General features: G+C 47.7%; 1 protein-coding gene across 2 annotated transcripts; it reads right to left on the minus strand.

Moving 5' to 3' along the window:
• Positions 1-261: 261 nt before the first annotated feature.
• POFUT1 (protein O-fucosyltransferase 1) lies at positions 262-26,974 on the minus strand. Of its 2 annotated transcripts, none has more exons than XM_045807052.2 (7): positions 26,756-26,974; positions 24,957-25,078; positions 20,282-20,464; positions 18,820-18,932; positions 8,549-8,741; positions 6,493-6,777; positions 262-3,999 (listed from the first exon to the last, which is right to left on the minus strand). In XM_045807052.2, exons 1-7 carry the CDS (start codon positions 26,886-26,888, stop codon positions 3,811-3,813), a joined length of 1,218 nt encoding a protein of 405 aa, XP_045663008.1. In that variant the 5' UTR covers positions 26,889-26,974; the 3' UTR covers positions 262-3,810. The 2 variants fall into 2 exon arrangements, with proteins under 2 accessions (XP_045663008.1, XP_045663014.1); XM_045807058.2 differs by having other exon boundaries at positions 6,493-6,735; positions 26,756-26,972.
• Positions 26,975-27,043: the final 69 nt, after the last annotated feature.

Consider the following 27,043-nt stretch of genomic DNA (forward strand, 5'->3'; position numbering starts at 1 on the left):
ACTGCTTGGACCACCATTAGCACCTGGAACTTGGAGGAAGGTGGCCCACCTTCAAAGTCTGCAAGTCGGGGACAACTCCCTCCCGTTGCTTGGGCTCTAAACCTTAGAGCATCCTGGATTTCCCTGTTTCCCTCCTAGCTTCCATTCAGTGGGTCAGCAAATTCTATTGGCACTTCTTTTAAAACATTCAGATTTTCTTTAAAAGACTGTAGCATGTGGACTTAGGGGTGGAGAGATAAATGAAACAAGACTGGTAAAATGTTGAGGATTGTTGAAGCTGGGAGTTCACTTTATTTTCACAATTTTTATGTAGATTTGAATTTTTTTCATAATAAAAATTTTTTATCTTTACGTCTTTGACCTAAAATCCATTTCTGGGAATTTATCTTAATGAACATTTTAGATACAGGAAAAAATGTGCAAAAAAATATTATTCAAATAATAACAGTGAAAAATTTGGAACATACTAAGTTCTAATAGGACAATAAACTGTGGGACACTCCTCAAAGGAATCTTGTCATTAAAAATATTTACTCAGGCCATGTACCAACACGGAAAAGGTGATATACTATTAAGTGAAAAAGACGACATTAAATTGTATACACTGCATGATCAAAACTATACAAAGACTCCTATCTTTAAAAAAAGATTGAAATTTAATGGGGCGCCTGGCTGGCTCAGTCAGAACATTTGCCTCTTGATCTCGGGATTCTAAGTTTGAGCCCCACGTAGGGTGTAGAGATTACTTAAAAATAACATCTTAAAAAAAAAAAGTGTGAACTTTAAAAATAATTTTATATATCCAGAATCTGCCCACTTCCCACTCAATGCAATGATCTTTGCCCGAGCCCCACCGTCCGGCCTGCACCCCTGCATCAGCCCTGCACTGGTCTCCCCACTTCTACCCCTCCCATCTTTTTTCCATGTGGCAGCTGGAGGGTCCTTCAAAGTGTAAACAGATCATGACCCTCCTCCACTTAGAATCCTGCAAAGGCTTCCCATTTGTCCCAATAAAAGTCTTGCCTTTACTACTGCCCTCCAGGATATGGGACCTTGCCTGCTCTGGCTACTCCAACCATGCTGGCTTCCCTGCCATGTCTCACTCACTCACTCTAGCTTCAGGACCTTTGCACCTGCTGTTTCCTCTGCCTGGAATGTGCTGCCTCCAGGTATCTGAATGAGTGGCCCCTTCCTTCCTCCTGGTGACTCTTCAGAGAGGCCTTACCTGAACTCCTCATCCAAAACAGCATTGCTCCCTCTCTCAACTCCCCCATACCCTTTATTTTTCTTCTTAGCAGTTAGTCAATACCTTCCCTGATACATTTGTTCCTTGCGTCCTATACTTACTACAATACAAATCCCTTGAGAACAAAGGCTTTCTGTCTGATTCTCTGCTGAATCCTCGTACCTAGCATGGAGCCGTGCACACAGCAAATTTGAATGAAAGAATCGTGGACTAAATACCCAAAAGAACTGTAAGCTTCACGCGGGCTTTCTTTCCTGGGCGATTCTCCTTCCCCCAAACCTCCTGGCAGTGACAGACCCATACGTAGCAGGAGCCCAGTAGGAACTAAAGTGGCTGATCGTTCTCCCACCTGAGGTCTACACAGCGCATCCTGTGAACTGGTGGCAGTAAGGTGTGCAGCTAACGGTAATGGCTTTGGGAGGTCAGATGCTGGCTTACCACCGCCAGCTATGTGGCCTTGAGAAAATTACGAGAATTTTCTGAGCGTTCGTTTTTCCCTGTGCAGAGGAGAAAGATATTAACAGCTCCCACTCCCCAGGGCTGGAGTCGGGACTCAGTTCCCATAAAGCACCTAACGAGCACAGTGCCGGGCACAGAGTAGGTGTGTGACAAGAGGCCGTCAAATTAATCAGCAGCCATGTACGTGCTTTTGGCTCTTTCCAGTTTACGAAGCGCTCTTACACCTGCTTTATCTGATGGGAGCCTTTCAACAACCCTGTCGGTTTTATCACCATTTTCATAGGTGAGGCAACTGGGTCAAAGAGGAGCAAAGTGCTTACCTATGGAACACAACTGAATCTGACTACAACCCCGGCACCTTCTTGTCCAGAAACACAGCTGTTACCCCTGCCGATGCTAATCAAAGTGGTCTGGACGGCCCGTTAGAGCCCCAGACTCTAAAGCATGTGCCTAGTGTGAGCCTGTGATCAGCAAATGAATTCAGCCAACAAAAGCAGCCAGTGAGCCCCTCCTGCCCAACGAACCCATGGAGCCAGGGGTGCATAGGCTCCTGCACCTCTGAACGAAGCTCGTGAACAAGTCTGGACAGACAAGCTATCTCTCAGAGTCCACCCAGGATTTAGAACATTCTACTGTTTTCCCAAGAGGGAAAACACAAAAGCCCTTTCTCCAGTTTCTCCGCCTCAAGTAGGGCAACAGGTCTAAGCAGCAAATGCCACCTTTAGTGTTTGAGATCCTTGTTGCTCTGCAACCACTGGCCCGGTCGGCCTCGACAGAGACAGTGTTTCTTCCCAAAGGTAATCTGAGGGGGAAGCCCTGCGTGGAGCTCTGGAACTGGCTCTCATCAGTTTCTTCCACCTTCCTAGGATCGAAGGCCAAGGGAAGCCACATGGTAGGGAAGAGACCAGCAGGTGTTGGACATGAATTTCAGAACCACAAGGCCAAAACACCACAGACTCTTAGGAGTCATGGATTACCACAACTCTAGCATCTGAGAGACAGAGAAAATCATGACTTAAGCCTCATGGGGTTGGCAGAGATTCCACTGGATGGGAAGGGGCAGACTGGGAATCTGATGGCTTCTGGGTCAGGGGCAACTCCCATCTGGTCAGAGGCTTAGCATACATGCCCTAGTGAGAATACAGCCTGAGGGCTCCAGGCCCAGGAGGGAGGCTGGGGGGACAGGCCTTGGACAGCAACTTAATGGTAAAATTCTATAACCAGGTCCCTTGGGAGACACATGAAAGGGGGTAGGGCAGCCTTCAGAAGGATGCCACCAGGCCATCCAGCCCTGTCCCCCGGCGCTCCAAGATCTCAATGGAGCCAGGTTTGTGGCAGGTCACCAGCCACTAGGAGACTCTGACAGCAATACCACGATGGTCGGGCTCGACAGCACTTGCTCCTTGCTTGGAACGTGCTGTGGGGGCAGGACTCAGTGTCTGCTGGAGCGGATCGCTGCACAGTATCCTGATCACTAACTTCTATTTGCATAGTGTTTACAGTGAAGACAAGTGCTCATGCCCCGAACCCTGGACATGGCCTCGAAGACAGGCTGACAATGGCTCTGGCCAGGCCGGGGAGATGGCTCTGGCCTGGTCTAAGAGCTACTTTGGGTCATCTAGAAAAAGGGTCATTACAACCACTCCACCGTGGCCTCATCCTCATTCAAGGTCACTTTAGGTATCTATGCTAATGAAAGTCACTAATTTTTAAAAAATGAGGGAGAGTTCTTGGGTAATCATGATCTTATATCAAAACTATGAGAATCTGTTTCTCTCTCTATAAAAAATTGCTGAAGAAATTAGCCCCCCCCGCCCTACTCAGAATAGGGCAGACCAAAAGACAGGCTGGACTGCTTTGGCAGTGTGCGAAATTCCCAGAAGCAGCAGGAGGCACACGGGGAGGGGAGATGCTCTGGCTCCAGGAGCCTGAAAGCCCTGTGCCCTGGGAGATGGAGTCCTTCTCCTCCAGAAGTCCCTGTGCTCTTCTGTCTCTGGCAGGGGAACAGAAGAGCTTATACTCTTGGGAATCAATGCTGCAAACACTGCTGGCTGCCAGGCCTGGCAAGCGGGACCAGCTCAGACTGGCGATTGCTCCAGCCAGGATCAGAACTCATCCCGCAGCTGAGGGGGCTTGTCCATGCCGAAGAAAGAAGACGGCCTCCCCTGGAGGTCCCGTTCCCGCTTCACGAAGGCAGTGAAGGAGGAGACACAGTTGCCAATAAAGTGGTCAGCTTGGCCAAGGATGTATAGGTCGATCTGGGCCACTTCAGGCTTCAGGCTCACCACCTTAACCTGCAGGAGGAAAGGCAGAACGTTTTCACCAGGGCGGTGACCAGTTCCGCCAAGGCCTGCAGCCAAGTCTCAGCTTCCCGCCCACCCTCGTGCAGAAGTGACAGACACAAAAGTCGGGGCAGAGAGCATTAAGACATGGGGTCAGGCATTCTGGCAGCAGTATTGCCCGGAGGCTGGGGAAAGGCAGAGGGAGGGAGAAGCAGGCTCCCTGATGAGCAGGGAGCCCTACGTGGGGCTTGATCCCAGGACCCTGGGATCATGACCTGAGCCAAAGGCAGACACTTAACTGACTGAGCCACCCAGGCACCCTAAGCTGAATGCTCTTAAATGGTGCCCTACTGCTCTTCAGATGAGGATGACAAGTCTTGAATGGGGCCTACAAAGCCCTGTTCAAGTCACCTCTCCACCTCTCATATTCTCCCCATCTCCTCTTGAGCTCCAGCCACTACCCACTAGGCTGCCTCCTGCCTCAGGACCTTTGCATGCACTCCCCCTCTGTTCAGGGTGCTTAGCTTTTTGTCTGGTTCTTACTTAACCCTGACTCTGCAGCTCCAGTCTCACCTCTGTGGACCCCGATCTAGGTCAGAGTCCTCTGCTCCGCATTCTCCCAGAACAAGGTTCCTTTACTTTGGAGCACACATCTCAGTTTGTCGTTTCCACTCTGATTAATATCTGTCCCCTGCACCTGATGGGGTTGGGGCTGTGGCATTCTTCTGGTCACTGCTGGCTGGGGCTGCCTCAATAAACATCTACTGACCAGACAAGTGAATGAGTGAGGCCCTGCCCCTACTCGAGCTCCTGGAGCTCTCCTGCAGCATATATTAGAGTTCTGTGCAAAGTCTCTTTTCCTGAGTCTAGACTGGGAGCTTTACAGGGCTTACTTATCAGTATCTTACTTATCAGTATCCCCAGCCCAGCAGGGCCCCAGCTTAAATGAGGAGCAAGGGTGGGCTCTGAACCCATGGAGAAAGGGGCTGAGGAACAGGGAAGGGTAAGAACAGTGGCACAGGAACAGGAAATAGAAAATGACAAGAGGCTCAAGGTGTAACAAATATATCAACTCTAAAAACTCACAAAAAAACTCCCTGGGACTCTCCAAATGCTTCAACTTAGTACAGAGGTGGGGGTGTGGGTAGAGCTGGGGCTGAAAGTGCTTTGCTGTCACACAGAGATTTCTGACGTAACAAAAATCATCATCCTGCTATGTGGATGGTAGCAAAGAAATAATACCAGTTTAATCATGGCCAAAATCCCCGAGCAATTCCGCCCACGCTCTGAAACTTACCCGCTCTGTGTCATGCCCACTATAATTAGCTCTGAGACTTCTTGGGTAAATTCTATCCCTTCTTGGGGCTTTGGTTTCTTCAGCTATAGCAGGGGCTCGATCAGAGGAGTCCCGAGGGCTCCCAGCTGTGATGGTCTTCTATAGAGTGGGTGGGTGGGAGGGAGGCCAGCATGCACGGCTTCAACTCCTTCTCTACAAGTCAGGGCTTCCAGCCCGTGTCTGGGGTAAAAGGGAGAAGGGGCCCCTCACGTAAAGCCAAGGGTTCGCACAGCTAGAAAGCAAACCCTTAAAGGTCTGTGCAAGCATTTAGGGCTTTCATTCACTCTACGAAATCTTACTGAATGCTTACCATGAATTCAGTCATTTTATCGATACATACTTACTTATTACCTACTGTCCACTGATACAGTACCAAACACATCCACTCTTTATTCACACACTGAATATTTACTATTCACCACTTCCTGAAGCATTTACTAAGGACAAAAGAGCCTTCCCTTTATTCGTCAATCACCTACTCCTACTATCGGTGACTGTTAACATTAATGAGGACTTGTTTTGTCCTGGAACTGTTTTAGTTCCTTCATATCTGATCTTCACAACCACCCAATAAGATAGGACTGCTCCCATCCGACTTTACAGAAGAGGAAACAGAAGCAGAGAGAGCTCAAGTCACTTGCACAAGACGGCACAGTGAGTAGCGCCCACGTTCTCTGGCTCCAGAGTCTAGGCCCTTAATCTCTGCTACACTGGATTTCTCCCAAGGGCCCACTCTTTACGTCCTTACTCGACAGTTACTGAGCGTCTACCGTTGTTAGGCTCTGACCTAGACATTGGTGATGGCAAGGCCCCCAGATGCTGAGGAATACGGCAGTGGGTCAGCCTTGGACTCTGCCTTTAAGGAGCCCCAACTCTTGGGAAGCGGGCTGTGTTCCTGGCCTCATGAAGACTAGACAGTGCCCCCAGAGCAGATGCGATAAAATGCTGTGACAGCTCCAGTAGGGACACATTAGCTACAAGAGTGCAGGGAAAACTGGAGAGAATGTGCCAAGGTGTTGGGGCCGGGGTTGGAAGGAAGGATGGGAACCGGAGCAGAAGTGCACGGCTAAGTGTCGGGAGGACATGAAGCATGTAGAGGGAGCGGTGGGACCACCCTGGAGCTTTCTTCGACTCCCTTCCCCCTCCGCCCCCGCTGGGACCACACACACCTTCCCTTTGAAGAGCTCTTGGATCTCAGGCGCATAACTCTCAGAGTCCGTGGCGATGTAGACCGACTGGGCGCTCAGCGCGCCCACCCAGAGCTGCACGGCCCGTCTGATCTCCTTCAGGTCAGGCAGGCACATCGTCGCGGTGAGAGGGGCGGCCGTGCTGCGGCTAGAGCCCACACACTGCGGGGAGGCCATGAAGTGCGAGCCCGCCGTCCCGTCCTTCAGCATGGCACAGGCGTTCTTCTGTGGGGTCGTGGGGGGACAGGGTTCAAGACAGCAGCTGGCCTGGGACCCCAGAAGCAAGAGCCACTAAGTGGAAAAACCTATCCAAAAGCTCAACTATGTTTTTTACAAAAGTATTGAGGGAAGAGGGAAATGTATCAGGACAGTAACAGTGGCTGTTTCTGTGTAGTGGCATATTGGCTTTTTATGAAATATTTTTTTCTTAGTCTTACTGTATTATCTGTGACCTCCAGTAGAATTCTGAACTGTGGTGGTGATAATGGGCAGCCTTATCTGATTTCTGACTTCAGTGGGAATACTGCTGATAGTTCCCGTGAAGTACATGTTTGCTGTGGGTTTCGGAGAGATAGGCTTTATCAAGTTAAGGTGGGTCCCTTCAATTCCCAGTTGGTTAAGAGGTTGGTTTTTTTTTTCCAAATCATGAATGAGCGTTGACTTTTATCGAATGCTTTCTTGGCCTCTGTTGAGATGATTATATGATTTTTCCTCTTTGGGTGCTAATAGAGTGAATTTCATTTCACTCCTAGGATAAAGTTTTCTTATGTCGTATGCTCTTTAATATGTTATTGGAGTTTACCTGCTGATATTCTACTTAGGATCTGTGTTTGTGAGAATGAGCTCTACTCTTCTGAACTGACCTTATCTTAGTTTGGTTTAGTGTCATGCTAGCTTTATACAAAATAGCATCTTACATCTTTTTATGTTCTAAGCATGTATAGGTGGAAACTGTTTCTTAAAGGTTTGGCTGAAACCACTCACAAGATATTCTGGGCCAAGATATTCTGAGCCTGGCTCTTTTCTTTATAGAAGGAAGGCAGGAAGGGAGTCAAGGCAGGAAGGGAGACAATTGCATAAATGTGTGACTACAGTTGACCTTGAACAACACAGGGCCTATATAGGGGCTGCCATCCCCTACCCCATGTAGTCAAAAACCTGCATATAATTTTTTACTTTCCCAAAACTTAGCTACTAACAGCCTATTGTAGACCAAAAGCCTTACTGATAACATAAACAGTCGATGAACACATATTCTGTATATGTATCTCATACTATATTCTTACAATAAAGGAAGCTAGAAACAAGAAAAAGTTACTAAGAAAATCACAAGGAAAAGAAAACCCACATACAGCACCTCACTGTAAAACCTCGTCAGCATGTTAGGGGACCCACACGGTTTAAACCCATGTTGTTCAAGGGTCAACCTTCTCGATTGACTCTGAGTGAATTTTGATCTAATTTCTATCCTTTGCATTATTTTTAAAGTCTTCAACAGTGAGCATTTCTAACATACGTACATACATACATATATCTTCTTATGTAAATTAAGGAGATTGTCTACATTTTTCTTGTTATTTTTACACAGAAGATAATCTAATGAGGTTTCTGCACATTTAAGCAGCCTCTGAATTTGGAGAATGACATCTTCTTTTCTTGGGAGCCCCACCCAATCTCCAGAGCCTGTTTTTCAACAAAGAGTCTACTGGCTAAACACTGAGCTGGACCACAGGACTCCTGGGCTGTGGGTCTCTCTCTGGCTTGCTGCCTGACTTAGAGTCTAGCTTGATGTTTATTTATCCATCTGCAAAAGAAGGACGAAAATGGCAATTGTTAAAATGAGGGCTGGCAAGGAAACACTTTGGAGCCACAATTCTCATGTGTCTAAGGCAGGATCGAGTCCCCATGGACTTGGCTGAGTGAGACCTCTCTGCCCTGGCTGACACTTGGTGCAGTGGGTTCAGGGTTCAACACCCACAGGCATGGGTCCTAAGCAGGGACACGTCCAAGCCAGCCCTGACAGGAAGGGAGAAATTACCCAGTCGGAGCCAATGCGCAGGTGAATGCCCACGTAGGGCCGGATGAGGTGGGTGCGGATGTGGGCCTCTCCCGTCCTCACCATCTCGTCTGACCATACCATGTACTTCTGGAGCGGCCTGTGCTCCTCCAGGACGGGGAACTGGGCCGGGGCTCCTGGCAGGGCGAGCACTGGATGCTCCTTTGGAGAAAATCTAGGCATGAGACAGAACAAGGGGAAGTCAGACAGAGGACACAGAGACAGCCTGGCCGCTGCCCCCACAGGACAAAGCATGGTGTTGTGCCATGCCCCAGAGACCCTGCAGAGGGGCCCCTCTAACATGCAAGAAGCACGAGAGGCTGAGAAACCCCAGTAGGCTGATAAGGAACCGTGGCGGCGACAACAGGCACAATATAAAATACTGTCCCGCCGCACGGAATTTACAACCCTCTTTGCTTGCTTAACAATTAAAAATTTACAGTAGAGCATTCCAACCTTTTGTATGTCATGCTGGCTTCCAGTCTGTGGTGTGGTAATTCACTCTGGGGTGGGGTGTCTGGACCGCACCTCTGCCCTTTTACCCACATGGCAGGACTGGGACAGGCAGCAGCTTCCAGAGGGCCGTGGACAGGTCAGGCTCACAGACAATGTGTACACTGGGTGAGGCCATTCGCTCAACATTTAACATATATTTGTTGACTGCCTACTATGTGCTGGGGCCCAGGGGAGAACAAGACAGGCATGGCTCTCCTTCCCCCTTGTACACGACGCACCTTGTAATTATTTCACCCTGTCTTTCCTGCTAGACACAGACTTCTGAAGGCAGTGCCTCCATGTGCCTAGGACAGTGTCTGGCACATGTAAGAGCTCAGTGAATATTTGTTGACTGAATGAGTGAGGAGCGAGCCTGTGCTCCCTCTTCAACTAAATCCAGGGTCTATCCTAGCAACACGAAACATCCTGGAGGTTCCATCAACTCGAATGCACTTTCAAGCTCCAGATCTCTGTATGCTTCTTGCCTTGACCTGGACTGCCTTCCCTCTGTCAGCCAAAAACCTTTTCTTAAAATTATGAAATTGGCATAGCCACTCTGGCAAACGGTTTGGCAGTTTCTTGTAAAACTAAAATGCAGCTACCATATGCCCCAGCAATTGTACTCTTGGGCATTTATCCCAAAGAAATGAAAACCTATATTCACACATGAACCAGTAAACGAATGTTCAGAGCAGCTTGGGTCATAATAGCCCCAAACTGGAAACAGCTCTAATGTCCAAGAAGCGAACAGCTAACCAAACCATGGTGCATCCCACCACGGAATGTGACACAGCAATAGCAAGGAACAAACTACTGAGACAGGCGACAACGTGGGATGGATCTCAAGGGAGCTATGCAGAGCGAGAGAAGCCAAGCCCTCAATCTTGTGTACTGTATGATTGCATTTATATAACATTTTTGAAATGACATAATGGAGAAGAGAACAGAAGTAGAGATTAGTGGTTGTCGGGGAGCTAAGGTGTGTATGCACGTGTGTGTGTGCACATGCATGGTTAAGGACATGGGTGTAGTTATATACTGGTCACAGAGGATCCTTGTGCGGTTAGAAGTGTTTGGGTATTTTGACTGTGGTGGTGGATACACAAACCTACATGTGTGTAAAATCGAACAGACCTAAATACACACACACACGTGCAAGTGAGTACAAATAATACTAGGACAATCTGAATACGATGGGTGGATTGTATCAATGTCAACATCCTCCTGGTTGTGATACTGTACTAGGGTTTTGCAAAATGCCAGCATTGGGCGAAACTGGGTAAAGGGTATCTGGGACCTCTTTGTATTCTTTCTTTTCTTTTCTTTCTCTCCCTTTTCTTTCTTTCTCTCCCTTTCTTTCTTTCTTTCTTTCTTTCTTTCTTTCTTTCTTTCTTTCTTTCTTTCTTTCTTTCTTTCTTGCCTTTGTATTATTTCTTACAACATGTGAATCTACAATTACCTCAATAAAAATTTCAATGAAAAGTTATTAAATATTTCAAAGCATACAGGAAAATACAGAAAATAACTTTACAACCCACATACAAATGACCCAAATTAGCAGATATTAATACTTCGCAGTCTTTCAGATTTTTTAAAAAAGAGACACAAATAAAAGGTCTATCCTGTCATCTTTCCCTCCTTTACTTCCTCTTCCCAGAAGATTCTGTGGCTTTATGCATGACTACATTTTTACTATTTGTACAAAAAGGTATTATTCTGTGTGCTTTTCACACACTGTAATGGTAAAGGCCCAGGCTGTCGAGACAGACGGCCTGTGCTCATGTTGACTATGCCGCCTATTAACTTGGGCGGGTGACCTACCCATTCTGTGCAGCAGTTCCCTTATCTGTGTAATAGAGCTAATAACAGCTCCTGACTCGTGCGCCTCTTGAGAAGATTAAATGGATTAATATGAACAAAGCATTTAGAACAGTACTTGGCGCACGGAAAGCTCTTAAGAAATTCTGACTATCACCATCACCATCATCGTCCTACTGCATGAAACCCGCTGCAACTTTTTAGAAATTCAACTTTATGTTTTAGAGACTTGGCCACGATGACCATGTTAGCTTCTCTCGAAGTTTTCCATTCTGCAGTGGGCACGCCCCTTTCTTCACACCCAACCCAAACACCTCGCTCTGCAAACACCTCCCAACCCTCCAAGCCCAACTGCTGCTCCCAAGCCTCAGCTCCTGCAGGAGGGCTCCCTGTCCCACTTCTCTGCTGCCTTCCGCACACTGATGTGCTCGACAAGCGTCTTCCTTGCTTGACCATCAGCCCACGAGGGTAGGGGCCTGAGCCGTTCCGGAAGCTCGCCACAATTCCCACACACACTGGTCCAGGGCTTGTGTCAAGGAAGCAACAAGAAAGTGCTCACTGACATCCTGGCTCTACATAACACTCGTTTCATTATAATAATCTCGTACGTACATGTATGTGAATCATGTATCGAGCCTTATCATGTGACAGGCAACATTCTACTTGCTTTACGCGTATGAACTCATTTGGTTCTCACAAGAGCCCTGCGAGGTAAGCACTACTGTTATTCTCCTTTTACAGATGAAGAAATCGAGGCACAGAAAGGTTAAGCAACACGCCCACGGTCACGCAACCAGGAACTGGTGGAGCTAGGATGTGAATCCAGGCAGTCTGCTCCAGACGCTGTGTTCTTAACTATGCACCTCACTCCCAGCTCCTCCACTGCCATCAGTGGGGCCCTCAAATGCGGAGTCTGTGCCTTCTGATCTGTAGTCCCTAGCACAATGGGGACAATCAATATTTTTAGAATGAATGATTGAGGGAATGCGAAGGATTCAGGGGTCTTACCAGGCCAGGTTGTCAGGGGCCAGAGGAAGAAGCACATATGAGCTAAACACCCACTACCACCAGGCCCTCAGCCAAACTTCTTTCCGATGTCACCTCATAAGGTTTCAAGAGGAGAAGGCCAGAGTTTGTGATCTCCTGGGCAGTGGAAGACTAGGAGAAATCAGGAACTGAGTGCTCTCCGAGCTCTTGGAGAGAGCCTGCAGCTGACCCTTGGTGAATGCTAGATTTGGAACGTCCACCCCCTCCCCCTAGATCTGGATTGGCACATGGCTGCCCCACTGGGACATCAGCTCAGACCTGAGGAGCATCAAGAGACTCAGACTGATGTGCTCTTTTACTCCCAATGACAGAGGAGAGCGTTGTTTGGAAAGAAAGGGAGCGCTAAGGGTGTTGTTTGGAAAGAAAGCTTAACCAGCTCTACCTGCCCCTGAGCGCCCTAGGTCAGGCCCGTAGCCTGGTCACTGTCCAGCTGAAAACGGCATATGCTCTTGCTGCTGGGTGCAGGGGACCTCTGGGGTTCTTCCCCACACCCCTCTGCTACTGAGATTCCTCCACCCGGCTGGGGTTTCTCTATGAACAGCATCCCCCAATGTGCCCAGAGCCCGTATGTCGGACAGTGGATGAAAAACATACTGAGTGCAAAGGTTGCAGGGACAGGAAGGCAGCAGGACCTTGCTCTCTATGTCCCTGTCAGGAAGGACTACCTTTGTCTCCTGCTCTTTGCAAGGATGGCTCCTCATCCTTCGGGTCTCAGTCTGGTCCCAGCCCTGCCAATTACATGTCGCCTGTTTATGGCCTCTGAGGAAGGCTGCAGCCTGAGAGCACAATAATAACAAGGGCTGAGGACCGAGCAGGGAAGACGGTTGTCGAGCACATCAGTGTGCGCAAGGCAGCAAAGGAGAAGTGGGACAGGGAGCCCTCCCGCAGGAGCCGAGGCTTGGGAGTGGCAGCTGGGCTTGGAGGGTTGGGAGGTGTTTGCAGAGCGAGGTGTTTGGGTTGGGTGTGAAGAAAGGGGCGTGCCCACTGCAGTGCTGCTGTGTTTACTGTGCAAAATGGAAAACTTCAAGGGAAGTTAACCCGGTCAATGTGGCCAAGTCTCTAAGACATAAAGTTGAATTTCTAAAAAGTTGCAGCGGGTTTCATGCAATAGAACAATGATGGTGGTCATAGTTAGAATTTCCTAAGAGTTCCAAATACCTGTTACCTTCATGCCACAAGAATGGTTCAGCATGATGGTCCGTGGTCTTTCAACATTTGATTGCAATTAGTATCTGTTGAATCAAACCTCTGCCAGGAGTATTCACAGACTCAGAAGCAGCAGAGCTAGAAGGATTCTCAGAAATCACCTAGTGGGGAAGAAATACCTGTTATCCCCTTCTCCTAGAATTAGCTGGACACATGGCAGCCCCAAATAAAGAGATTTCTCTGTACTTCTTGCAGCTAAGGTATGACCACGTGTGTAAGAACCAGCCAACGGAAGAGAAACAAAAGATAAAATGAATTTATGGGACTTCATCAAGATTAAAAGTTTCTGCACATCCAAGGAAACAGTCAGAAAAACTAAGAGGCAGCCCACGGAATGGGAGAAGATATTTGCAAATGACACTACAGATAAAGGACTGGTATCCAAGATCTACAAAGAACTTCTCAAACTCAATACACGAGAAACAAATAAACAAATCAAAAAATGGGCAGAAGATATGAACAGACACTTTTCCAATGAAGACATACAAATGGCTAACAGACACATGAAAAAATGTTCAAAATCATTAGCCATCAAGGAAATTCAAATCAAAACCACACTGAGATACCACCTTACGCCAGTTAGAATGGCAAAAATAGACAAGGCAAGAAACAACAATTGTTGGAGAGGATGTGGAGAAAGGGGATCCCTCCTACATTGTTGGTGGGAATGCAAGTTGGTACAGCCACTCTGGAAAACAGTGTGGAGGTCCCTTAAAAAGTTAAAAATTGAGCTACCCTATGATCCAGCCATTGCACTACTGGGTATTTACCCCAAAGATACAGACGTAGTGAAGAGAAGGGCTATATGCACCCCAATGTTCATAGCAGCAATGTCCACAATAGCTAAATTGTGGAAGGAGCCGAGATGCCCTTCAACAGATGACTGGATTAAGAAGTTGTGGTCCATATATACAATGGAATATTACTCAGCTATCAGAAAGAACGAGTTCTCAACATTTGCTACAACATGGACAGCACTGGAGGAGATAATGCTAAGTGAAATAAGTCAAGCAGAGAAAGACAACTATCATATGATTTCTCTCATCTATGGAACATAAGAACTAGGATGATCGGTAGGGGAAGAAAGGGATAAAGAAAGGGGGGGTAATCAGAAGGGGGAATGAAACATGAGAGACTATGGACTATGAGAAACAAACTGAGGACTTCAGAGGGGAGGGGGGTGGGGGAATGGGATAGACCGGTGATGGGTAGTAAGGAGGGCACGTATTGCATGGTGCACTGGGTGTTATACACAACTAATGAATCATCGAGCCTTACATCGGAAACCGGGGATGTACTGTATGGTGACTAACATAATATAATAAAAAATCATTTAAAAAAAAAAAAAAAAAAAAGAACCAGCCAACGGGATGCAAGAGGGTTACATGGGACTTCTAGAAAGGTTCCTTAAGAAGGTGAGGCTGTGCCCCCCTTCTGCCCTTTTTTCCTTCCAGCTGCCTGGGGCAAGGCTGTAACAGCTAAAGCTTCATCGGCCCTGTGAGGGGACACTGAGGATAAAAGCCAGTACTGGGCCAGTACTGGGCCGGCTAGGCGGAGCTGGGAGCCTGTGTCCTGACAACACGACGGAGCTGCCATCGAGTGGTGGGTTGCGTACCTCAGTACTTCTCTTACTTCAGAAAACAACACATTTCTAGCTTCTTAATCTGCTGTTATTTGGGGTTTTCTGTAACGTGTAGCTTAAATTAAGCCTAGTATACCTAGACCTGTGGCCATCCAAACTTTTAGTTGATATATAAGAGGATTACTGGTTAAAGGCAGTGGGGGAAGGGACCTGAGCCCCTCCACGCTGGCCCTGCATTGCCAGCCTCGTGGCACCAGAGGCCCTTATCGAGAACTCTGAGGAACAGTATGGAAACCACGGACCTTGCTCACCCCCTTCACTTTACAGAGGGAACGCTGGCCAGAGAAGGGAAGCAATCTACCTCGTCATACAGTGAGCCGGGGAAGAGCCTGACCCTTTCGAATGCCATTCTCCCTACACCCATACCCCCGCCCCCAAAGGACAACTTTCTAGAGCAAGCAAGTGTGCTCTATTTTAGAAAATGTTTAGAATATACACACTCTCCGCCTCGCTCCTACAAAGCACTCAGGCTTCTTATCAGCCTGCTTCGCCAGGGCCTACAAAGCCCTGTGCACTCTGACCCCTGCCCACTTCTTCTCCAAGTTCCTCGCCTGTATGGCAGATTAATTCTTCCAATCTCCTCTTGTTAGGTGGACTCTATGTCCCCTCCCAATGGCACGTAGCAGATGTGACACTGTCTCAGTCACCAGGCCCAGGCTTTAGGAGCCAGCGGCTTCTACTTCCCATCTCTTGAAACATTCACTCCCTGGTTGTGCCCTGTCAGAACTTGGCTGATAGGCTGTCAGAAGTTCAAGCTACATGGAGAGACCGAGCATGCTCACACCAACCAACTGCCCCAGCTGAGCTCCCCGATGACAGCCAGCATTACCAGCTAGCCATGAGCCTCTTGGACATGCAGCCCAGCAGGGCTTCCAGACTCCAGCCCCGCTGACAGCTCACTGCAACCACAGGAGACCAAAAGCAAGGAGTGCCCAGTGACCCCAAGTATCCATCAACAGATGAACAGATACACAAAATGTGGTCTGTGCACATAATGAACTATTCAGCCTGAAAAGGACTAAAATTTTGATACATACCCCAACCCAGATGAGACCCGAAGACATTATGCTAAGTGAAATAAGCCAGACACAAAAAGACTAATATCACAGAATTCCACTTATATGAGCCCTAGAAAAGGCAAATTCAGAGACAGAAAAGTTGAACAGAGGGATGGGGCGGGGGGCATGGAAGAATGGGGAGTAGTTGTTTAATGGGTACAGAGGTTCTGGGGTGATAAAAACATTCTGGAGACGGACGGTGGTGGCAGCTGCACATAGCACGGCACAGCACTTAACGCTACTGAACGTACACTTAAAACAGTGGTGACAAAATAACTAAATCACACACACACACACACACACACACACACACACACACGCTCCGTCGGCACAAATACACATATATACCCCAGTAACCATTTCTGGAAATCTCGTGTTTATGTTTGGAACTGATCCTGCTAGCAATATTGACTAAGCTGGTAAATGTTGATATTAACTCCTCCCCAGAAAAGAACAGTTAAGTAATCCTCGACTACAAACTACACACAGTAGTTTCACTGGAAGCTCATCTGTACAGGTATACAGATGTGTACAAAAGTACCTGGGGGACGGAAGTAATACGTCAAGCTGCTAAGAGTGGTTTTTGAAGGGGGGGAGGTGGATTATGAGTAAATGTAATTCTCTTCTTTATTAAAAATTTAAAAATCTCCCACTAAATCTGTGGTGGGTATTCTAAAGGGTATTTATGCCAAGAAATTAGATGTTTAGCATGGACTGAAACTTTGTACGGCTGGCATTCTAGAAAGAAAATGGAAAATGAAGAAGAATGCCTCACTGAGCTCTGTCAACTCATGGAACTCTGAGAAATAATTACCCGCTGTTGGGGAGCCGTTCCAAAACCGGGTTATTATGCAGCAACAGATGACGGAACAGTCCCCATTCTCCTCCTCACTCACTCTACGCCAGCCACACTGGCCTCCTGTCTGTCCCTCCACCACACCGAGCCTGTTCCTGCCTCAGAGCCTCTGTGCTCCATGTCCCCCGCCATGAAGACTATCTTTCCCTCCAGCTTTTTCCATGGATGGCTCCTTCTCTTCAGGTCTCTCGTGGATTGAATGTGTTCCACCTCCTGCCCCCTCTGATTCATAGTTGAGGTCCCAGCCCCCAATGTGATGATATTAGGAGGTAGGGCATTTGGGAGGCAATAAAGTTTAGTTGAGGTCATAAGGGTAGAGCCCCCATGATAAGATTAGTGCCTTGTAAGTAAGCCTGCTCTCTTGAACATGAGAGGACACAGCAAAAAAGGCAGCAAGCAAAGAAGATCACCAGAACTGAACCATGCTGGGACCCTGATCTCGGACTTCCCAGCCTCCAGAAGCAGGAGAAATAAGTGTCTATTGTTTTAGCCTCCAGTCTGTGCTGTTTTGTCCTAGCAGCCTGAGCTGACTGAGACAAGGTCTCAGCCCTCCAACCACACATCACCTGTTTATGTCCTTCATGGCACTATGTCTTCTGGAAGCAAGGAGGTGATCAAATGGGAATGCCCTATCTGCAATCAACCACAAGGAAGGAGCAGAACCTGCCATGACTGAGTATCCTCAGGAGCTCTGGAATTAGCTCAGAAATCCCAAATGGGAATGGGCAGCTGTAACAGGCACAGCTATTCTCCACAGTGACTAAGAATGGGTGCTCTGGAATCAGATTGCCTGGGTTCAAGTCCTAGCTTTGCCACTTCAAGATGTGTGACCCTGGGCAAGTGACTTCACTCCTCTTTGCTTCAATTTCCCTATGTGTAAAGCAGAGAAGACAATAACTCCTGTTGCACAGACTTGTGGAAGGATCCAATGAGTTATCACCTCAGAAGACTTAGGCAGTGAAATGAAAACTTAGAACAGTGTTTGGTACACAGTAGGCACTAAATAAATAGCAGCTTTATAGCGTGTTAAAGAGTTACATTCAGCCTGCTGCTGCCCTCTCAACAGCTGGGTTACCCTGGGCAAGTTATCTTACCTTACTGAGCTGTTTCCTTAACTGCCAAATGGAAATCGATCATAAAACCCACTTCATGAAGTTTCTCAAAGGCTCATATGAAACAAAGCACGTGAATAATAATATTAACAACTAATATTGGTTGGCCCCCTACTATGAACCATGCACTCTAAGCCCTAGGAGGCAGACGCCACTGGGCCCCTTCCATTCAACCATGAGGAGATTCGAGCCGGACAGCTGGAGAGGCTGCTCAGGGTCTCCTGAGAAAGAGGCAGGGCTGAGTCCTGAGCACGGACTCCTTTCTCTACATCAGTCTATCCTTGGTCTATGGAATGCCGAGGGCTATGACCATGCATGCATTCACATGTTCCTCGCAGCCCTGAACCCGAGTCTGACTTTCAAGCCCACGTTCCTTCTTGCCGTGCTATCGCATCAAGGCAAGTGCCCTCTGTTCCTTAGCATCGTTATGACTAGCCCGTGGCTCCCTGAACGCTGAGGCTGGGTCTTCCTCATTTTTATATATCACCTCTGGCCTTTGAGCACTATGTCTCATACATGACAGACGCCCTATAAATATTTCACAGCCTGTGCCTGTGCCCTGCTAACCTATTTTTTTTAATAGGGCCTACTGGAGTGCAATTAATAAAGCACATCCAATTATTATCAGGATGACATCATTTCTCAGTCTGCACCTGAAGTTGCTTTTCTCTAGAAGCTGCTTCCAATTTTCACCTTGTGAAGAGGAAGGTAACAGGGGAGTGATTCTCACGCCTAGAGGAGGAAATCGAGACCCATGTGACTGCACAATATTCTTTTTATGACATCCTTTATCGGCCGATAAACTCTTGCTCAACCTTGTGGCAGGTCAACGTCCCACCGTGTCAGGCGTTAAGATGGGAACAGATCACACAGGATCCCAAGTTCAACAGACAGAATGGCTGCACCTTTGGTCGCAAACATCAGGGTGTGGTAGAGGGGGAGAGGGCCAGGAAGGTGCTGCATTCTCAGGGGCCCCATGCCCCTTCCCTAAACCCAGCAACACTACCCCCTCCAAGTACCTCTGGATCCACTGGTCTTTGTAGGAGGCGCTGAAGGAAATGCCGGAAAAAAGTTCAGACTTGTTGAAACTCACATGAAACTGATCCCAAAATGGGCCAAAGGGATTTCCTTCCTACAGAAAGAGAGAGATCAAAGACTTACTGAGAAGGAGGGAAAGCCCTCTGGGGATGTGCTGAGGAACTCTGGGTGGGGGATCCCTGGTGGACTAGACTTAGGTTGGAACACCTCATAGGATGGCCAATAGGAATGTCACTTTGTAAATCCTGAGCTGGGGACTGAGGACAGCAGCCTGGCCTCCAGTCTGGTTTCCAGCAGACGTTCACCACAGTGTCTAAAAGAGTCTTTCCGACTGCCATCCCACATCCCACTGACCCTGCAGCACTGGTGGGGGTAGAAGAAGGAAGTGGATCTTGGATTTGGGCTTTAGATCTTGGACTAGAGCTTTCAGAGACTTTCAAGACCGGCTAACACTATACCTTTATTTTCAAGATGGAAACCAGGGCCCAGACAGGGTAAGACCCTTGTCCAAGGTCAAACAGCAAGTGAGGGCAGTGTCATGGCTCTAAGCCAAGCCTCCTTCCTCAAATTTCACGGCTCTTTCAACTACCCACCCTATACTTTAGCATAAGCACTGAAAGACATATTGGGGATTGTCTTATTCCCAAAGTGCCAGAAAATTACAAATTTCTCTTGATAAAATATGATCGTTTCTTATTTACCTGCTTAAAGGTAGGAAAGTATACAAGTTAAGAGGGTGGGTAATGGAGCCAAATTACGTAGGGTTGAATCCCAGCTTATTTGCTACGTGACCTTGGGCAAAATATTGAAACTCTGTGTTGCACTCAGTGTCCTCTCTATAAAATGGGGATATTAATAGTACTTCCCTCATGAAGCAGTTTAAAGATTAAGTGGGTTAGTATGTGTAAAGCTCTTAGCATGGTACCAGCATATAGTAAGTGCCACAGAAGCATTAGTTATTATTTGGGGCACCTGGGTGGCTCAGTCCAGTTAAGTGTCCGACTCGATTTAGGCTCAGCTCATGATTTCAGGGTTGTGAGATCGAGCCCCCTGTCATCAGGCTAGCGGAGCTTGCTTAAGATTCCCTCTCTCTTCCCTCTCCGTCTGTCCCTCCCCCCCCCAGTCTGGAAAAAAAAGAAAGTATTAGTTATTATTACTCATGTGGCACTTTACAGTTTATAAGCACTCTTGCACCTGGCCCTCATGACATTTATGAGTGAGACAGAGCAGGGATTGGTGTCTTTATTTTGCAGGTAGAAATAAAGGCTCAGAGGAATCAAGGTCCTCTGCCCAAAGTGACACTGCTGACGAATGTCAGACATGGGACTTAAATCTCCATCCTTCTATGTTAAGCCCTTCTAGTGCCTTTCCCCACATTTGCTATCACAGTGTCTCGGGGGCCTAGACAACCTGCAACAGGCAGACAGGGTCCCCCAGACCCACCTTCATGGGGCATGTCTTCTTATCAGGGCTTCGCTGGGCTGCCACCTCAAAGCAGTAAGCCACTCGCCTCTCAGGGGGCCAGTGAGTGGGTGCCAGCTTCTCCATGAAGTCTTCCAGGCTGATAACTCGATGGTAGGCCTGGAGGGGCTCCAGCTTGAAGTACTTCTGGTAGGACACATGCAGCTACAGGAAAAGATGCAAAAGGAGAGGCAGAGATCCCTCCTCAGTATCCTAGTGGCTCTTTTAAAAACATCAGTTAAAACCATACACTCCAAGACCCAGACAGCTCAGACTATAAACCAATGAAAAACTTTTGGAAAAGGTCACCAAAGCTAGAAGAGAAAAAGGTTGGGAGAATTGATTTGCAAACTAACGAAGAAATAGCTAACACCTTTTGTGTTCAAAAATGCTTGCTGATCTAGATGAAAAAAGACAAATGATGTAAAGGGAAATGTGAGCAAAGGATAGAAGTGAACAACTCAGAGCAAAGAAAACCCACAGAGCCAACACACTCAAAAGATGTACAAACTCACTAGTAATTAGAAAAAAGCAAGTCACAATTATAACAAGACCACTTCTCACTTATTAGACAGCAAAGATTTAAAAGCTTAACTTTTTTTTTTTTTTTTTTTTTTTACAGATTTTATTTATTTGACAGAGACAAAGCAAGAGAGGGAACACAAGCAGGTGGAGTGGGAGAGAGAGAGGCAGGCTTCCCTCCAAGCAGGGAGCCCGATGTGGGGCTCGATCCCAGGACCCTGGGATCATGACCTGAGCCGAAGGCAGACGCTTAACGACTGAGCCACCCAGGCGCCCCTAAAAGCTTAACTTTAATTGCTGGAAAGGAAGTGGGGAAACAGGGGCTGCTGTCTATGGCCGGTAGTTGAAATGTAAGCTCTGCAACAACCACTTTAGAATGTAATCTTGCAGCATCTACTAGAATTTAAAATGTTCCTTCCACCTCTATGTATTTTCCCTAGCTCTTCCCCTTTGCACCAGGAGATGGGTATATGCATGCTCAGTGCCACAGCAGAAGTACAAGAAAGACCTCAAAGGGAGTCACACTGAAGACATTACGTTCACGACAGTGGCTGCCTCTCAGGAGCCACGAGAGACTATCTTTTGACAACCTCATCTACAATATTTTTTCTTTTACTTAAAAATAGAAAGATGAAGCAAAGAAGAGAAAATGTTAACGATGATCACTTCTAGTTGTGGGTACATGGACAGTGATTGTATTGTTCTCTGTAGTTTTCTCAATTAAAAAAAAAATTCTTAGAACACCATGGGATAAAAATTGACTTTATCCAATAGGTCAGGGTTCCCAAGCAAGTTCCACTAGTTCATGGGGATAAAGAGTTCTGCAACCAAAAGGCTCCAGAGTTAAACAGACCTGGGAAATGCTGTGTTAAGCTGATTTCTTTACTACAGGACTTCTCAGTATGCTAATGTGTATTTTGAATCTCCAATCAAGGAGGATGGGGAATTGAGAATATAATTTCCCAAACTGATTTAACCACTGCCCCTTCCTTCATGACACACTGGCATTTCAACAAACAGAATTTGGGATATCTAACTATTAGCAACAAGGTCTTGTTGAAGGATTTTATTTATTTTTTTAAAGATTCATTTATTTATTTTTTAGAGAGAGAGAGGACACAAGCAGGAGGGGCAGAGGGAGAGGGAGAATCTCAAGCAGACTCCACGTTGAGAACAGAGCCTTACACGGGGCTCAATCTCATGACCCTGAGGTCACAACCTGAGCTGAGACCACGAGTCGGATGCTTAACAGACTGCGCCACCCAGGCTCCCATCGCTGAAGGATTTTAAACAGAAATAATAAGAGATTTGCCTTTTAGAAAGATCACTCTGGTGGCAGAGGAGAGAACATATGGATAGTAAGATTAGGAGAGGAAGAGGAATAAGGAGGCTATTGCAATGGTCTTTTTATTTGTTCAAGTACTCACTCAACATGTACTTTTGAGCACTAAGTCCAAGTGAAGATGCAGGGCATGGACGGCTTAGGAGAGGTAAAGGAGGGTGAAGCAGAGGGTAAAGGGAGGCATTCAGGATGACTTCTAGGTTCCTGGCTTGGTATCCAGGTGAATGGAGGTAACATAAACTAAGGCTGGGAATATAGGAAGTGACACAGGTTTGAGAAGGAAAGATGCCAAGTTCAGCTCTGTTTTTGTAAATTTGAGGTATCTCTGGGAAATCCAAGTAGACTCAAGGGCTTAGGAATTAGAAACACAGGCTTATGATCAGAGGAGAGTCTGGGCCACAGATAAGATTGGGAGGTATGTGGAGAATAGTGAAAGCCACAAGACTCAACAGAAATTTACAGCAAAGCAAACGATGGTAATAATAGCAACTGATATTTATTGAGTCCTGACTTAGCGCCAGGTGCTGTATGCATCACATTTCATGGCCTTGCTCAGCTAATTCTAAGCGGTAGGAATACAACCATCTCCAGCTTACTTAAGGAGAAACCCAGGCAGACAGACTCTAGATAACTCATCTGAGGTCTGTAGCTAATAAGCAAACAGAAAGAGGAGACACGCCAACATTTATTTTTTATTTTTATTTATTTTTTGAGAGAGAGGGAGTACACATGTGACGGAGAGGGTTGGGGGGTGGTGGGAGGGGCAGAGGGAGAGAGAGAGAATCTTTTTTTCTTTTCTTTTCTAATTTTATTTATTTGAGAGAGGGAGCGAGAGCATGTAAGGAGGGGCAGCAACAGGCAGAGGGAGAGGGAGAAGCAGGCTCTCTGCTGAGCAGGGAGCCCGATGTGGGGCTCAATCCCAGGACCCTGGGATCATGACCTGAGCCGAAGGCAGATGCTTAACCGACTGAGCCACCCAGGAGCCCTGAGAGAGAGAATCTTAAGCAGGCTCTACGCCTAGCACAGACCCCAAGTTGGGGCTCAATCTCACAACCATGAGATCATGGTCTGAGCCAAAATCAAGAGTTGGACGCTTAAGTGACTGAGCCACCCAGGCGCCCCAAGGCACACCAAAATTTAAACAGTGGGTGGAGAGAGAGAAGCCTCCCGTAGTAAAGAAAAGAAAAGGAGAAAATGCTGAGAGGTCAGGGCTAAAGTAGAAACAGGCTGTGCCTTAGAAGACAGGGGAGCAGGGATGAGAGGCTCACAGGTCCAGGTGCCACCAGGAGGATAGCTGGAAGACTAAAAAATGACCCCTATATTTGGCAATTCTGAGGTCCCTGGTGGCCTCTGTGAGAACAGTCCCAGTGGGGAAGGGGAGCCTAATGGGATGGGTTGAGTAACCCACAGAAAGCAAGAAGTAGAGACTCAGAAAGATTCTTGGCTGAGAAGCCAAGGCAAGAGAAAGAAAACAAGGCAGAGGGAGATGAACAACGTCTAAACTATAACAGTGAGTGCAAAAAATGAGCACATCGGGGCGCCTGGGTGGCTCAGTCGTTACGCATCTGTCTTCCACCCGGGTCTGGCTCCCTGCTCAGTGGAGAGCCTGCTTCTCCCTCTCCCTCTGCTGCTCCAACTGCTCGTGCTCTTTCTCTCGCTGTCTCTGTCAAATAAATAAATAAAATCTTAAAAAAAAACATCAGCACATCAGTGGCTCCCAGTTACTGAGGACTTCCTATGATCTAAGCACTTTGCATTGATGAACTACTGATTCTAAGAGAGAGGCACACAACGTTCGAGGCATGCTTCAATCACTAATGCATTATGGGAGGTAGCCACGGTTACTACCGGCCTCTTTTAAAGATGGGAAAACTGAAGCACTAAGGGATCAAGGACTCTGTCCAGGCTACACGGCTAGTTACGTGGCAAAGACAAACTATGATCTCAAGTCCTCTGGCTTTTAACCTCTAATTGATAAAAACCTCTCTAAATATAGGCATGCAAAATAATAATAATAATAATAATAATAATAATAATAATAATAATAATACCACCTACGCAGAGAAAAGGCTGTAAGAATGAAATACATTTTTTTGTACATACAAATAGAGTTTTTTAAAGTTTATTAAAAACTTTTAAAGTCAATTCATTAGATTAATTCAGTTCCTACTGCCAGGCCCCTGGGGATACAGTGTGAACAAAGACAGACATAGGATCAGTGGAAGACACAAAGAAAAAACAAGGAATTAGAGGAGTTTGAGTATCACCATGATGGGGCAAGACCGCTCTGCAGCCATACTGCCTGGGTTTGTGGCCTTGAACACAATATTAACAAACCCATGCCTCAGTTTCTCCTTCCAACTGACAATACCATCCATCGCCCTTTGACTAATGGGATGAGCAGAGGATGGGACCAACCAGGGGTGGAAATGGAGCTATAGGTTCAGATCATAGGCTCTGGACTCAGACGGACATGGGCTTGAGTTCCAGCTCTACTACTCATAAGCTGTGTGACCTTGAGCAAGTTACCTAACCTCTTGAAACCCATTTCCTCATAGGAATGTGATGAGGGAGAAAAGAGCTAGTCCTCATGCAGTGCTCAGAACAGTGCCTGGCAGACAGAAGGCACTGGATAAGTGTTAGCCAGTTACCCAGGGAAGACAGTTTGGGGTGGGGACTGGGGAAGGCTCAGAGGAGCAGGAGGTAAAGCCCAGAGAAGGACTTGGGGTCAAGAGGAGGTAAGCAGGATTGGGGTAGGATGGATAAGGGCTAAGGCCAGTGGGAGGTACTCACATTGGTGAAGGGAGGCCTGTGATGCTGGTACTCAATCCAAGGGGGTACAGCCAAGGTGCGGTTCAACAGCTTTGCAAAAGCCAGGGAGCCCAAGAAGTGATCAGCCTGGTTCCCGAAGCGCCCTGGATGGTATACGGTGGTTGAGGTGAGGCTGGGGCATCGAGGGCATGGGGCAGGCAGGATTTGGAAAGGATGTGGGGCCGGGGTGGGGAGGGCCAGGACACCAAGGAGAGCCAGGGGAGCTGGCAGCATAGGATCAAGTCTGGACTCATAGGTCTGACACTCAAGGCCCTCAGGTCCTACCCTTCTGCCTCAGCTGCTCCAGGTTCCCTGCCATTTCTCAAACGTGCTCTCCACCTCCCATCCTGACTGCATGCCTTTGCTCCTGTTGTTCTCTCATCCAGGGGTGCCCTTCCACCTGTCTCCACTCATCTGTGCATGAAGGGGCAACTCCAATGCCTCATTCGGTGGAATCCTTTCATCAACCCCCTGCTATACTCAATCCCCTCCTCTGCCTCCCACCTTGGATTGGAGCTATCTATGGTTCTTCGCTTTTCCTCAAATGTCCTTTCCCACTTCCTGGCCTTTGTACTGGCTGTTTCTTCAGCCTGTGAATACCTCAGGAGCAAGGACCCTGTCTGATTCTTTTCATTATCCCCAGCATGACATCCATTCATTCATTCCACAGATACTGAGAGGCTGCAATGTGCCAGCCTCTCTGCTTGGTGCTGGAATACCGGATTCAGCAAGAAGGATAAGGTCTCTGCCTTCGAGGCACTCACAGTCCAGCTACAGAGACAAGTATATAGTGGTAGAGTATATAGTGGTAAATTCTGATAATTTCAAGGAAGAAATAGAAGAAGTTTGGTGATAGCAGTAAGGTGGAGATTATTTGTGTTGAAGTCACCTAAGCCCTTTCTGGTGACATTCAAGCTGAGACTTAAGAAGGGGAAGAAGTTGACCTGGCAGAAGTGAAGAGGAAGGTGTTCCAGTCAGAGGGAATAGCACAGGTTTCAGGACCTGAGAATGGGTGAGGAACAGAGAGGGAATAAGAGTGGCTGTGGCTGGAGCATCTGGAGAGAAGGGAGTGGTGGTAATGATGGGCAGAGGGCCGAATCATCAGGGTCTGGAGTGTGGAGGGTTTTAAGAAGGAATGACTTTTACAGTAACGATCCACCATCCCATTTAAATTGCAGCTTTTAGATTCTCCCTTACTCTTCTCTATTTTATTTTCCCATAGTGTTCATCCTCTTCTAAGATACTATGTATAATTACTTATTTTTTCTCTTTTATTGTCTGTATCTTTTGTCTATTGTGTGTTATCTTTTATCGTCTGTCTTTCCCAGCTAAAAGGAAGGTTCTACAAGGGAATGGCATTTTCTGTCTTACCACTGCTGTATCCCCTGAACAGAAAACAGGGCTGGGCACAGGGTTGGGGGGGGGGGGGTTTCCGATAAATATTTGTTGAACGATTAAAGAATCGTCCAGAGCCAACGTTGAGTCAGTGACATCAAGTCCTGCCCCACTAACTCCATTTACTGAACTGTGGGCTGGCTTAGACCTTGCACAAGACACATAACCTCTTCCGGCCTCAGTTTCCTCATCTGCCAAATGGAAGGGTGGATACAGAGGCCCCTGAGGGCCGTTGCAACTGGGGCAGAGAGGCGAGGAGCAGGCCATGCCCCGCGCTGGGGTTCTCTCCTGGACATGCCAAGGTATCTCTGGGCGCCTCAGAAGAGGGCCTTCTCCTCTCTGGGCCTCAGTTTCCCCATTTGAGCTGACGGCTCGGGAGGCCTTACCCATGCATGGGCAGTAGAGCAGGTAACCAGCCGGGTCCCAGGAGCCCGCGGGCAGCCCCGGGAGCGGCAGAATCAGCAGCAGGAGAGACACACGCAGCGGCAGGGGCGACGATGCCCACGCGGCGGCGCCCATGACGGCTCCGGAGCCCAAGCGCGCCGCGGTGCGGAGGCGGGGAGAGGAGGGGCGCGAGCGTCCGCCCCGCTCCCGGCGGTCCCCGCGCGCCGCCCGCGCGCCGCCCCGGCCGCTCTAGCCGGCAGGCGGGCGGGACCATAGAGAGCCCGCGGCAC

This window comes from Ursus americanus, chromosome 22 (genome assembly GCF_024610735.1).
Source record: "Ursus americanus isolate L20-20 chromosome 22, mUrsAme1.1.p, whole genome shotgun sequence".
In the NCBI taxonomy this organism is placed as follows: Eukaryota; Metazoa; Chordata; class Mammalia; order Carnivora; family Ursidae; genus Ursus; species Ursus americanus.

Excerpts from the sequence above, each read along its gene's own strand:
- POFUT1 (XM_045807052.2), bottom strand. The coding sequence starts at position 26,888 with ATGGGCGCCGCCGCGTGGGCATCGTCGCCCCTGCCGCTGCGTGTGTCT. Across the intron at positions 25,079-26,755 it reads GCTCTACTGCCCATGCATGG|GGCGCTTCGGGAACCAGGCT; the intron begins GTAAGGCCTCCC and ends TATACCATCCAG. Across the intron at positions 8,742-18,819 it reads AAAGACCAGTGGATCCAGAG|ATTTTCTCCAAAGGAGCATC; the intron begins GTACTTGGAGGG and ends TCTCATGCCTAG.